General features: G+C 35.5%; 1 protein-coding gene across 1 annotated transcript in view; it reads left to right on the top strand.

Annotated features, from left to right (window-relative positions):
• Positions 1-12,927, top strand: part of LOC120412478 (sodium- and chloride-dependent GABA transporter ine-like) — a 38,985-nt gene that overhangs the window by 8,328 nt on the left and 17,730 nt on the right. Inside the window, exons 2-3 of the mRNA XM_039572967.2 lie at positions 4,256-4,869; positions 5,024-5,249. Coding sequence (XP_039428901.1) covers positions 4,407-4,869; positions 5,024-5,249 — 689 coding nt within the window. The 5' untranslated portion in view covers positions 4,256-4,406. The remainder of the gene's footprint in view (positions 1-4,255; positions 4,870-5,023; positions 5,250-12,927) is intronic.

Here is a 12,927-nt window from a genome sequence, read left to right as displayed (position 1 = left end):
CTTTTTCGAATATTTAATAAGATTTTTACTGCACTAAAACAGAATCAATTAGTTTCAAAGATAGCACCATTTTCTAAAAGAATTTGTCGGCAACTCAACCTCACTGCAATTCTCAAACTGACATAAAATTAACACCCCGCGAGGTGCTCCTCCGCTGATGCTGGTGAACTCTCGTCAACGCTTGGGTTAAGAGATTTATCAGCCAGTGACAAATTGGCCTCACTTGCTCACACTTACTCCCCCGCGCCTCTTACTCTAAGTACGACTGTGGTCAAGTGTTTGAATAAAATAAAATATTAAATACAACAGCAGAATTTGTACTTTTTTTTTTCGTAAAGATGTTAGAAGAGTGAGAAAAATGTTCACAGACAGATGGACGAATCAATAAAAATAAACACACGTAACGTTAACCCTCATATGTACAACATGTGAAAAAGTAGAAAAGTTATGAACTCCCTCTTTCCCAAAGCAAATGATAGTAAATTAGTAGATAACGATAAATTGCCTACAACATAAAACACACCACGCAGTTGAGGGTTAAAAGTAATTACCCACACTTCCTTCTCCACACTCAACACGCCCTCCTTCCCTTTAAATTTTTAATTTGCCTCAAATTTCACTTTTCATCACGTTGCAAAAACAAAAGAGAGACAAAACGAAAGAAACAACCATGCGTCTCCACTCCTTCAGCAAAAGTCGTACGACTGTTATTTATTTTTTTAGAGAAGAGTATTTTGTTTGAGCGATATTATTATAAAGCATAAGCCGGCTGGCGGTTTGGTTCTGGCGGTCAGGGTTCCGTGATCCATCAGCAGCCGGCCGGTTCCGTCCGTCGCGGCTAATTTTAGCCTAAACAAAAATAACAACAACAACAAAAATGAGGGTGGGCTAGACGTGAAAAAAGAATTTTGGTGAATGATACCAAGCGTGATGAACGATAGATGAAGACATGAAGACATTTTTAATGGTTTGTGTTTGATAGTAAAATGATGCTGTGATGTGGGAGGGCAGGCAGCGATTTGTGAGGAATGTTGGCCCCAGTAATTTTACGAGGTATTTACTGTGACGTCACAGTTATGTTGCCGGAACTGGTGTCTATGGGTTGACAAAATTCAAATGTATGCATAAGAAAGCTAAACATTTTGAATGGCAATATCAATATCGTAAGATTTTTTTTGTAGTTATTGTCTTTTAGAATTGGGCTCCCTTTCAATCTACAGAATTAACTTTAAGTTCATTTTAGGCCAAAAAATAACAGCTCAATTTCGGGTATAAATCCAATGATAACATTCTATGAAACCAGGCGCCTCCATTGAATCTTTATTTCTTCGAATGAATACATGGAGACGCTCGGTTTCGGAGTAGAAATTTAATTTTCAGTTAAAAATAAGTTTCTTGTGCATTCTTGTACAGAGCCTGACAAATAATATTTAAAGTTTTTTTAATGTATGTTTATTTGTAAATCTTAATTACCATAAACCGCGTTAACATTGATAGCCGGAGTGAAATTGACAGGTTGATTTTTTTCTGCAAAATGAAAAATTCGAATTGAAATGAAACTGTGCTGATTTGAAGTGTTCAACAAGTTTCAAAACGTTTTAAAAGTTAGATTAGTGGGCTGGTACAAATTTTATTTAAAGTTTTTGTCTCCCCCCCCCCCCCCCTTCAAAGTTGGCCCAAAAAATCATGGGGCAAAAAAAATATTTTTTCAAAAAACTTCAAAAATTCAATGGAAATTAAAGTGGAATCAGCTGAAATCAATTTAAAATGCATTCCCCTGCGTTTAGAATCATTTTCAGCATGTTCAGTTTGTTTTCGTCAAATCTAACATTTTTTGAAAACTAATGATTGCAAAACAACTGAACTAGTGTAAAATGCATTTTTAAACACTTTTTCCATGCAAATGTTGAAACTGTCTCTTAGGAGCGGTCGTGGCTGAATGGTTACGATGTTCGCTTTATAAGCGAATGGTTCTGGGTTCGATACCCATCTGCTCCCAACGAGAATGTTCTGGACTCATTAAATTTGGAATTAATGGAAAATCATGAAAAAGCTCACGGCGGGGTTCGATCCCCTGTCCTTAGGATTGGCAAGCAAAAATGCTTTCCACTTAACCGTGGAGCATTGGTAGCTTGAGGAGGAATTAGACTGGTATAGTTGAATCCAAGAATCGGACAAAAGAATCAAAATTGAATGCAAGTTGAACATCAGAACTCAAACAAGATTGCATGCAAGATTGCAAGCGCAGTTGAAATTGAATCTAAAAATACCTCGCTATAAATAGCCTGGGCGAATGATAGAATTCATCCAATAAGAGATGAGAAGAATTGAAAGCTTTCCCATTAGAAATGAGAACACACGAAGAATTCGAACAACAATGCAAACGGTCGTTACCACTCGCCTAGGGTAGCTCCTCAGACCATTCACCTTCCCAAAAACCGTCCAACTCCAAGCGAAACTTACTTGAGGATACCGTGGAGATTTTCCCTTAATACTCTGAAAAAAGTGGAGCATCAACACTTCCCGTCTTCCAAATCCCCTATCCTTGTCCCTGGTGCGCGGTGGAGATGGGAGCGGCCGGCAATGGACGGCTGCCATGGTGGTGAGAATCTGGTTCAGGTGGAATTGGTTCTATTCCCTATTATCGATTCCTAGGCAACTTGGGCTTAGACAATCATCACATCACATGGCGAAAATCCAGTCTGCAATCCGCTAAAATCACCGTCTCCTAGCGAAGCGAAGCGAAGCGAAGCGAAGCAAATGTTGAAACTGTCTCTTTTTATTTAAATATTTATTTTTTTTTTGCCCCCTTCGACCCCAGCCAGAGCCGATGGATAAAAACTTTGAAAAATATTTGCATCGGCCTAATGATAACAGTGATAAATTGTTTTTTTCAATACTCTCAAACAGTCATGTTTAACAAGATCCTCTATAATTACTCATAGCTTTAAGAACAATTAATTACAAAAGCCGACTCGGTCCTAACCAGGTCCCAGTGCCGAAAAGGACCTAATAAAAATAATTTTATGAAAAAAACAGTCATGTTTTCCTTAATAAAATGAGAACTAATCTGAAAACCGTACCGTATTATCGGATTCTATTAGCAATGTTACACTAAGAAATTATTTAATTCTTTTCGAAGTTAAGTGTTTTTAATGTTATTGAAACAGAATTGAAAATATCTTCAGGGTACAGGGCATTTAAATCTGGAAAAAATGATGTTTACATGCTACAAAATTGGGCAAAAATTAATGACGCCGACTATCAATATTGTTGGTCAATCGTTCATCAAAATATTTGGTCAAATTTGATACTTTTTATTTACTAATCCTCAAATGTACACTTAAAAAAAGTTTATATACATTGTTGAACAAACATTTAATTTTTCAGATGCATCATTAAAAAGTAATCATACTTATGGTCAATTTGACGTAATCAGTTCATTTTGTAAAAGTGTTCAACTGAAATTTGGAAAAAAAAGCATAGTGATTTTCAAAGTCAATTTATAAAATAACAATTATTAACGAAATTATTCCTGTGAGCACTAGGGCAGGGGTGCCCAAATGCTGAACAAAGAAGTATTTTAAATTATTTTTTTTTTTCAATTTTTATTCTTAGCGTGCAAAGAACACTGAAGAACGCTGCACAAAATGTACAAATAAACCGTGATTTTTTCATAAAATCCTCTTTAAAAATTTGAAATTCGCAGGAATGAAATCGAATTTTGGGGATCTGTGAAGGTCAAAATGTGAGGCATTAAGAGCTGCACAAAACGGAGTTCTTAACTCAATTTGGCCCAACATGCACTTGCTACAAGTTAGCAAGAGAACGACGATATGAAGAAAATTTGATGTAGAATCGATTGACGTAGTATATTTTCAAATTATTATTTTTTCGATGTCTACAAGCTACTGTGTTTAATTTTCTTTTTCTAATTTTGAAGAATTATTAGCACCGTTGATGAGATGTTGTATAATTTAATATCTTTTCATTAACACATACCGTCATCTGAGTCGAATCGGGACAGCTATTGCAGCCTAGTAATTGCACACCGATTGGATATTTTTGATTAGTTTAGGATAGAACAGACACAGAACAACAAAAACACTGCATTGTTTTCCAAATTTCAAGCTCTGAAGTGCTCAAAACACTGCTATCCCTATTTCGACTGTAGTCCTGATTTGGCCCATTGACGATAATAATTGTAGAAATATATTTTGTTTGATTCATGTTTTTCTTTCTCTAATTCTTTCAGATGTTAACCCTGGATACCGCTGTCTTTGCCCTGCCCGGACAGAGATGACTCTGCTGGTGTCCTAATAGCCGACCCCAGCACCAACACCAAAATAGTCGAAATCTGTGATAAACTTCCCCAAACTGCGCTTATCTTCCACCCACCTTCCAATATGGACCACCCCCAGGACCAGCAGCACCAGCTGGAGACGCAATCGCTCAACCCGGTCCCGAACCGGCGAGCCATCAACGATCTGCACTTTAACGCCCTCAACACCAACTACAAGAACGCCAACAAGCTGAACAATAACAACAACAACGGCCAAGCCCAGGTGGTTCAGGGTGAAGACTCGAAGGTGCTGCTGCTGCCGTCGAACCACCGGAAGTTTATCATCGTTCCGGCGCAACCCGGAAGTGCCATAGGCGGCGGAGGTAGCACATCGCCTACTTCGGGCGGATCGACCTCTCCGAACCAACAGCAAGCGACGAGCAGCTCGAGCGGGTCACCGCCGTCGGGCATTCCGGTGGCCAAGTTCGAGATCGGGGAGAGTTCGGCGTCGACCAGTTCCGGGTATCCGCTGGCCACGGCCGCCTCCAAGCCAAAGCAGTTCCACAGTCTGAGATCGGTACGTTCCGGTAGGTGAATTGATTGGGTAGATCGAACTCTTTCTTTCTCTCTGCGAACCACGGGCAGGTGGACGTAACAGACATTGTGTTACGTCTGTTTTGTCTGTGGTTTCTAATAATACGTTATTCCATGGATCTACTCTAAAGTCCCCTCCTGTTACAGCCAACGATCGTTCCGGCATTGCGGACGCCCACCTGAACCCGGCCATCGTCCGGACGGGGTCGTACATCTTTAGCGATTCCGGCGGGACGCCGCGACTCTTCTCGGACGCCACCTCGATACGGTCGCTGGCCTCGATCGGCGTCGGTTCCACCGATGGCCGCCGGATGGTGATCCGCCGGGTGCCCAACTCGCCGACCGAGCTGCTGACCATCATCAACCCACCGACGTGAGTAGTTTAGTTTAGCTTGATTAGATCCTATCTGTGTGGCGAAACGGGGGAATTATTCAATTGCCGTCGCGCACTCTGGGGAATTATCGAAAAATGTAACGGTGATTAGTGGTGGCACGCGAGTGCAATTAAAATAGAGCTGGCGTGCATCAGATTTCGACGACGAATGTAAATCACTTTATTGGATTAGGCCACTTATGTGATGCGTATCTAGGGTTTAAATGGGTTAACATTTCAGTTGACTTAAAACAAACTGAACGAAGTAGATGATTTCTTTTATCTGAGCAATTTTCTTACAAAATATTTCATTTTGAGTTGATTAGGAGTTTGTAATCGCAAAAATACGTACTCCTCGACTCGTGTTTTTGGAAGCAGTTTTTAGAAAAACTACGTATCTTAGAAAGTTCTCTGTTTGGCAGACGGTAAATAAGCCTTGAGCAAACAATCTGTCCAGTTTAAAAATGTATTTAAGTTGCATGTTTTTCTATGGCCGACGTGCAGTTTCACGTTAATAATGTTAAATACGATCGAACTAAAAAAAATATTTCAATTTTGTAATTTAATTCTGAAAATATTTTCTTTTATTGTCATTCTATAGTGACGAAATGGCCAACAAAAATAATTGGAATAAAAACTTCAGCCATGTTTCTTGGCATTGAAAATTAGGTTGTTTCGTCTCTCCCCAAGGACAGGAAAAGTTGAACGTTTCATAGCGAAATTGCAAAAACTACTATTGAGCAATTCTCTAAGATTTCGGTCATTCGAGTTTTTTTGTATTTTTAAATCCGGCTGAAACTTTATTGGTGCCTTCGGTATGCCCAAAGAAGCCTGCATCATTAGTTTGTCCATATAATTTTCCATACAAATATGGCAGCACGGTAATAGGAGTTTATGCAACAAGTTGCAAAAAGAGGATTTTTTCAGAACGAGTCGTACATTTATCCAATGGTTCACCGAAGAGTGCTGAAAAAATCAAGTGTTGCAACGAGTTCCAAACAACATTTTTTGCAATTCTGAAAAACACCCATTGAGTGAAATTTTAAGTCAAATTTTCATGTATTTTGTCAATAAATAAATGTTGAAAAGTGTTACTTTTCGAAACAAGTGCTGAAAAGTTCAACTTTTCAGCACCCATTTCAGTGGTGAAAAGTAGAATTTTGCAGTATTTATTTTGAAAAGTGTTGCTATTCAATTCTGTTATTTTTGGTACAGAAAAGTAGACTTTTTCGTCGTTCAAGAATGACAGGAAAAATAAGTAGTTTCACGACGGAATTGCAAAAAAATTTTTGGTGATTTTTAATTTCACTTTTTGTCACTAAAACTTGATTTGCAAAAAAACACCATTTATATTTTTTCTGATATGTTTTAGAGGACATCAAATGCCAAGTTTTCAGAAATTTCCAGAATGGGCAAAAAATCTTTGACCAAGTTACAATTTTTTGAATCAATACTGTTTTTTCAAAAAATCCAAATATTGATCGCAACAAATTTAAACTTTATAAAATCGAATTTGCAATCAAAAAGTACTTTAGTGCTTTTTTGATAAAATGCACCGTTTTCAAGTTATATCAATTTTTAGGTAACCTTTTTGAAAAGAGTCGCAGATATTAATTTTTAAATTAGTGCCCATGTTTGCCAACTTTTGAAATTTTCCGATCTTTTCGAAAACAATGTTTTCAAAAAATTTAAATCAAGACTAACATTTCAAAAAGGCGTAATATTGAATGTTTGGCCCTTTTGAAATGTAAGTCTTGATATAAAATTTTTGAAAACATTATTTTCGAAAAGATCGGAAAATTTTACGAATGTTTCATATTTTAACATTATAAATCGAACCATTAGTTGCTGAGATATCGACATTAGAAAAATGTGGGTAATTTGCGTGAGACTTAGAAAACATGACCGAGCCACGTAGCCTAGTGGTAACACTTCCGCCTCGTAAGCGGTAGATCGGGATTCAAATCCCGGCTTGGACCAACACAACTGGTGAACTTTTCCCTTCTGGATTCGATTGCTTAGTAAAGGGAAGATAGTGTATCGTCACAAACTGGACCTTATCACGACACCTTAGGGAGGCGACCTATGGAATGTTAACATTAACCTTAACATGTTAACATTAGTTGAGTGAAAAACTGCCACTGAATCCGCTTTGTAAATGCCGGCCCCGATAGTTTTCACGGGTGTTCCCCTCAGGAACTGGGAAAGATTTACTTTTTACTTACTTAGAAAACATCAATTTGGTCACTAATTTAAAAAAAATGAATAACTGCGACTATTATCAAAAAAGTTACCTAAAAATGGCTATTACTTGAAAACGGTGCACTTTATGAAAATTTCACTGAAGTACTTTTTGATTGCAAATTTCGTTTTACATCGAAAAATGAAGTTGAAAATCTTTTGCGACCAATATTTCGATTTTTTGAAAAAATACAGTATTGATTCAAAAAATTATAACTCAGTCAAAGATTTTTTGCCCATTCTGGAAATTTCTGAAAAGTTGGCATTTGGTGTCCTCTAAAACATATCCGAAAATTAAAAAATAGTGTTTTTTTGCAAATCAAGTTTTAGTGACAAAAAGTGAAATTAAAAAACACAAAAATATTGCATCATTTTTTTTCAGTGTAGTCCTCATTTGCCAAATTTTGCCGGAGACACCAAATCGATCAAACAATTCCTTCAAAAGATACAAATTTTCGAATTTTCATTTATAATTTTTGTATGAACAGCTGCCAAATTTATATGGAGAATTATATGAACAAACTAATGATGCAAAATGGCTTCTTTGGGCATACCGAAGGCACCACAAACGTTTTAGTCGGATTAAAAAATAAAAAAAATAAAATTAAAAAAAGACCGATTTCGTAGAGAACTGCTATATTTTAATCAAATTTGCAATCGAAAAAAAATAAAACATTTTTTTGATCAAGTGCACAGATTGCAATTTTACTACGTTAAAAACTTATTTTGTCGTGCCTCTTTTTGCTTGACAGTTCGCAATTTTTTGACAACTGTGCATCGGTTGCCACTTAAAGAATTGATTTTGAGAAAAATTGAGTTTTCAACACTTTTTTCAACAAAAAATAAACTGTTAAAAAAATGTCTGCTCTTTGTATTAACTATGCTTATTCAAATCAAGCCTGATATTTGAAAATGTGAAAAAAATCGTTAAATAACTGCCTCTTCTGGTTACATCAGATATAAAACGAGAAAAAAATAGATAAAAAAAGAAGGTAATCTAAATACTCCATTCAAATTAACATCTTTATTTTTTAACTGTGTATGCTGCCTGGGCCACCTTTCATCATTTAACACTTATCGTGCTTAAACAAAACAACTGAGCTTCTACGAACTCATTTCCATTAATCAAGCTTCACTCGAAAAATTAAAAAAAAATCAAAAATAACAGGGTTTTTATTACATTTGCCACCAGAAGCTATCACAGTTTTCTGTGAATCCATCAGCTCACAAAACAACGATGATAATTGGCTTTATGTATTTATCTTCTCCCAAAAACCTTTAAAGAGTAATTTGTCAAGCCTAAATAACGGCAAACCAAAGAAAGATCAAAACCCTCTTCCCCGCACCAGCATTTCTGAAATATTGCTGTCCAACTCAATTTGCCTTCCAACTCAATTCGTCACCCAACTGAGCTGTCTTTTTCGCCACATTGGGAACCGCCGCGGTAGGTCGCACCATATTTTGTGCATACATTACCGGCTGGCTAACCAGACAGTTCTGGTCAGATGTCGTGTGAAGAGATGTCAATTTTAATTAAATGACGACGACCTGCCGCAGAGAAACAGCCACCATCGACGGGGCATGGTGATTAATTTCAGTTTTATTCGCGCTCTCTAAGCTAGATGTGGGTGATCTAATTTTCCTTTTTACATTTTTACAACCCGTGTATTGCATAATAAACGGCAGGGTGTTACGAGCCGCATTAGACGAAATGGGTTGAGATTTGAACATCATTTGCATTCAGCTTCAGCTTTTGCAGTGCGACAATTGTGAATGTGAGTTATAATTCCAGCGAAAAGCCGCCAACCTCCAGCAAGGCATTCAAAACGACGACGATGATAATCCATATAATAATCATAAAGTACCCAATGCGATGTCACTTGGCCTAGTCAGTCAGTCGGCAAAACGGCTGAGCCACTGAGCGGCTGATGACAATTTCCTCAATTGAGAGAGATGGCACTGAGCTCGCGTCGGGCAGACCTGGCCGGACCTTCATTTGAATGCTAAGTGCTGAAATCCGCAACAAGAGCGTGCACTCCATTCAGCTTATAGTATAGAGAAACGTTTGAAATTTGGATCCACAAGGGGGGAAGGTCGTGACTTGCACACGTGATTATCCAGTGAGGAAGGCTACTGGATTTGTAGATTTACAGGTTTATTGTGCGGGGATCACCCGATTATCATGTCATACGATCAAATTGGCAATATTTAATCAATCTAGGTGCCTAAGCGCCGCAAAGTATGCAACCAAAACTCAACTCTCTTTAGAGGAAACTGTCGACTTTTATAAACAGCCTTGCCAGATATACAAATAAATCTGTATTTTACAGATTTTTAGAACCCAGAAATCCCAAAAATCTTTATTTACAGATTTTTCAAATATGATTATGTTGAAAATTTTCAACAATTTAGATATTGAATTATGCTTAATATGATTAAAAAGCTTAAATCCACTGTTGAATATTTAAAATTTTCTTCTCTGGCTTCGAATTCGACATGATGCAGATTAAATACAGATTTATTTTAAGGAAAATACAGATCTCCCTTAAAAAATCTGGCATCGTTGCTTATGAAGTAATTCAACTAGAATGCCATTGGAAGCTTTGCGGGGCAGTCATGGTCAGGATGATTGGATAATGCTTTTTTGCTCACAAAGAGGCCACTTAGAATAAATGGGTCACGGGGCGAAATTGGATAAGGACACCTAGGAATTTGTTCTTTTGAGTGATGGTTGCTCAATTTGTTTAGGAGTCTGTGGAGCAGCTGTTAATGGCAATCTTTGAGCAAAAAAACAGTGCAGTTAAATTTTCTGAAGCTAATACTTTTCCATTGATTCCTAATCACACTTTAATTTTTGTATGGATATTTTTTAAAATTATGACTTGCATTTGAAAACGTGTAATTTGACCTTTAAAAATGTGTTAATTTTAAGTCTAAATCGAGGTAATATTACGAAATAAAAGAGGTAGTAAATAAACCTTCCAATCTTAAAACCTTCTAAATTTACACGATTTTTTGCTGTGAAAGTCTCGGGTTTTTCGAGATGCAACCCCAATAACTTCAAGTAAGACGATATCTAACTTTCAAAAATGGTAACACTGTTTTTTGAAATGTTCTGATCTAAATACAGTACAGTACAGATATTCGAGTGTTTTCTTAATCTTCTTAATCAAATGATTGAGAAACCAATGTTTCAAAACGGCTTAGTTTGATTTGATTTGATTTTGATTTGATGTGATAACCAACATAAAAAATGAATGGACATAATTTAAAAAAAATTGGCAGAAATTTCGAGGATTGGTCAGTTTTGAAGTTAGGGTATCTCCGTAAAAGTTGTTACAAATATTTAAAAAGAATTGAATTTTTGTCAGGTTAAATGTTATGAAGGTTCTCGTTTACGGTGATATATTTTTTCTTTGCAGTATTATTTTAAAGAAGTCGCAAGGTCAACAAGGTAAACTAAGGCAAAGTTTAAAGTTACGGTATGACATTTAAAAAAATAGGTGCATTGAAATTTTTTTTTTTGTTTTCCTTAAAAACAATATTTTTTAGGAAACTCCAAAAGACATTTTATTGCGTTAAATGGTGCAAAAACTTGTTGGATAAACTGGTGATAAACATTTTAAAAAGATTTTTGGAAAAAAAAATCTTAAAAGAGGTAAAACAATACAAAATCATTATTAGATGCAATTTGCAGTTGAAATTGTAATTTTTTTTAAACTGCTCCGTTTTTAAAATATGGGAATTGAATATAATGTTTTTCGAAAAATATATATTTTTACTATTTAAAAAAAACTGCATGAAACAATAGCCTAAAAATTGAAATTTTTAATGTTAACGGTGCACATAAACCAGAGCTTTTGCACCCAGATTTTGGTTACACACATTTTGGTATTTTCAAAACTACGGGAACTGTCAATATAATTTTTGATTCATCCCCTAAACTACTGTCTATAAAATAATTTACAACAAAGTTTGACTATTTTAAAAATCAGATTTTTGCAGGATTGGGTCCGTAAGTTTGACTCTTTTGGAATAAGAAGATAACAACTTCCTTGGTTGCTGTGCTCCCTTAAAAGAAACTTTTGTGAAATGTCCATAATAAGTGTTTTTGACCCTACACAGAAAAAAAAGTTGAATTTTGGAATGTTGAAAATTTGATAGGTTGAATATAAGCTCTTTTTTTTGAGTAATACCGTAAACCGGGGTGACTTTGATAGGATTTCAATTTGTTTTTGGAATATTTTCCAACAGGTAAGGTTTTTCTGAAGCTTATTATTTTTAAAACGTGTACTGGGGTAGGCCACACAAAGCCCTTTTATGGAAAAAAGTTTTTTCAATAGTGTTTGAAAAAATAGTTACGTTAAAAAATCTTAGTTTAAATTCCTGGGTGACTTTGATAGTAATAGTTTTTCTTGTTAAAATCATATTTAAGATGATCAAACTTTATTTGTACGTTAAATGTACCATCAGTAGCTGATACAGTTTTTAAGATAAAAAAATCAATGTTTATATTTAGTTAACTAAGTTTTTAAGCTTTTAAACAAAATACTTATGAATTTAAGGTAAAATTGTTAAAAGGTCGGAATTTTGCCTGAAATTCGTTAAAACTAGTTTTGATTATAAAATTATCGATTCATATGGCATTTTATACTGAAATCGAAGCAAGAATCGATACTTTTCACATTTTATATAAAGTTTGTTCTACTGAAAATGCCTATAAATTGGGAGATTTTTTTGAATTATGTTTCCAAAACACATAATATCAATTATTTACAAATTTATTTTACCTTCTCCTAGTAGAAAATTGTCCAAAGAATCCGAAAATGCATTCCATTTTTTTATTCAAAATCAGGTTCATTGAGAAAATCATGACACTTTGAGAATATTAAAATGATGCTATTTATCGACATTTTCTTAGTTCTAGTTAACTAACTTTCTAAACTTTTCAAAATTTTATGAAAAGTTCTTTTTGAGGTACTTTGAACACTTCTCTACCACGGTCAGTATGATTCTAAACAATTCCGTACGTATTTTAATTGTATTTTTCATTTTGCGGAAAAATCGCAAACCTATCAAAGTCACCCCGGCTATCAAAGTCACCCCGTTTTACGGTATTACATAAAAAATGTATAAAAATGTGAACCTGATGAATATTCATCAAAAACTGATGAAAATTCATCATTTTCTGAGGTAAAATTAATCATTTTTTTGCCACAAAATCTGTCACCATTTCCTAATGAATATTTCCATAATTTTTTTTTCTGTGTAGCCTTTAAGTCCAAATCCAGGGTTTTTTTGTGAAAAGGTCCTATAAGCTATTGTGTTTCATATGTTTATAGGACCAATCGAAAAAAAAAAAACTATAGAAATTATTGTTCTCATAAATGATCAAAGCAAGCTGAGGTTGCTTGTAGTTTAATGCTGACTCACTAGG

Source organism: Culex pipiens, chromosome 2, assembly GCF_016801865.2.
Source record: "Culex pipiens pallens isolate TS chromosome 2, TS_CPP_V2, whole genome shotgun sequence".
NCBI classification, from domain to species: Eukaryota; Metazoa; Arthropoda; class Insecta; order Diptera; family Culicidae; genus Culex; species Culex pipiens.
The sequence above is the reverse complement of the archived record's forward strand: the minus strand, read 5'-3'. Positions and strand labels throughout refer to the sequence as shown.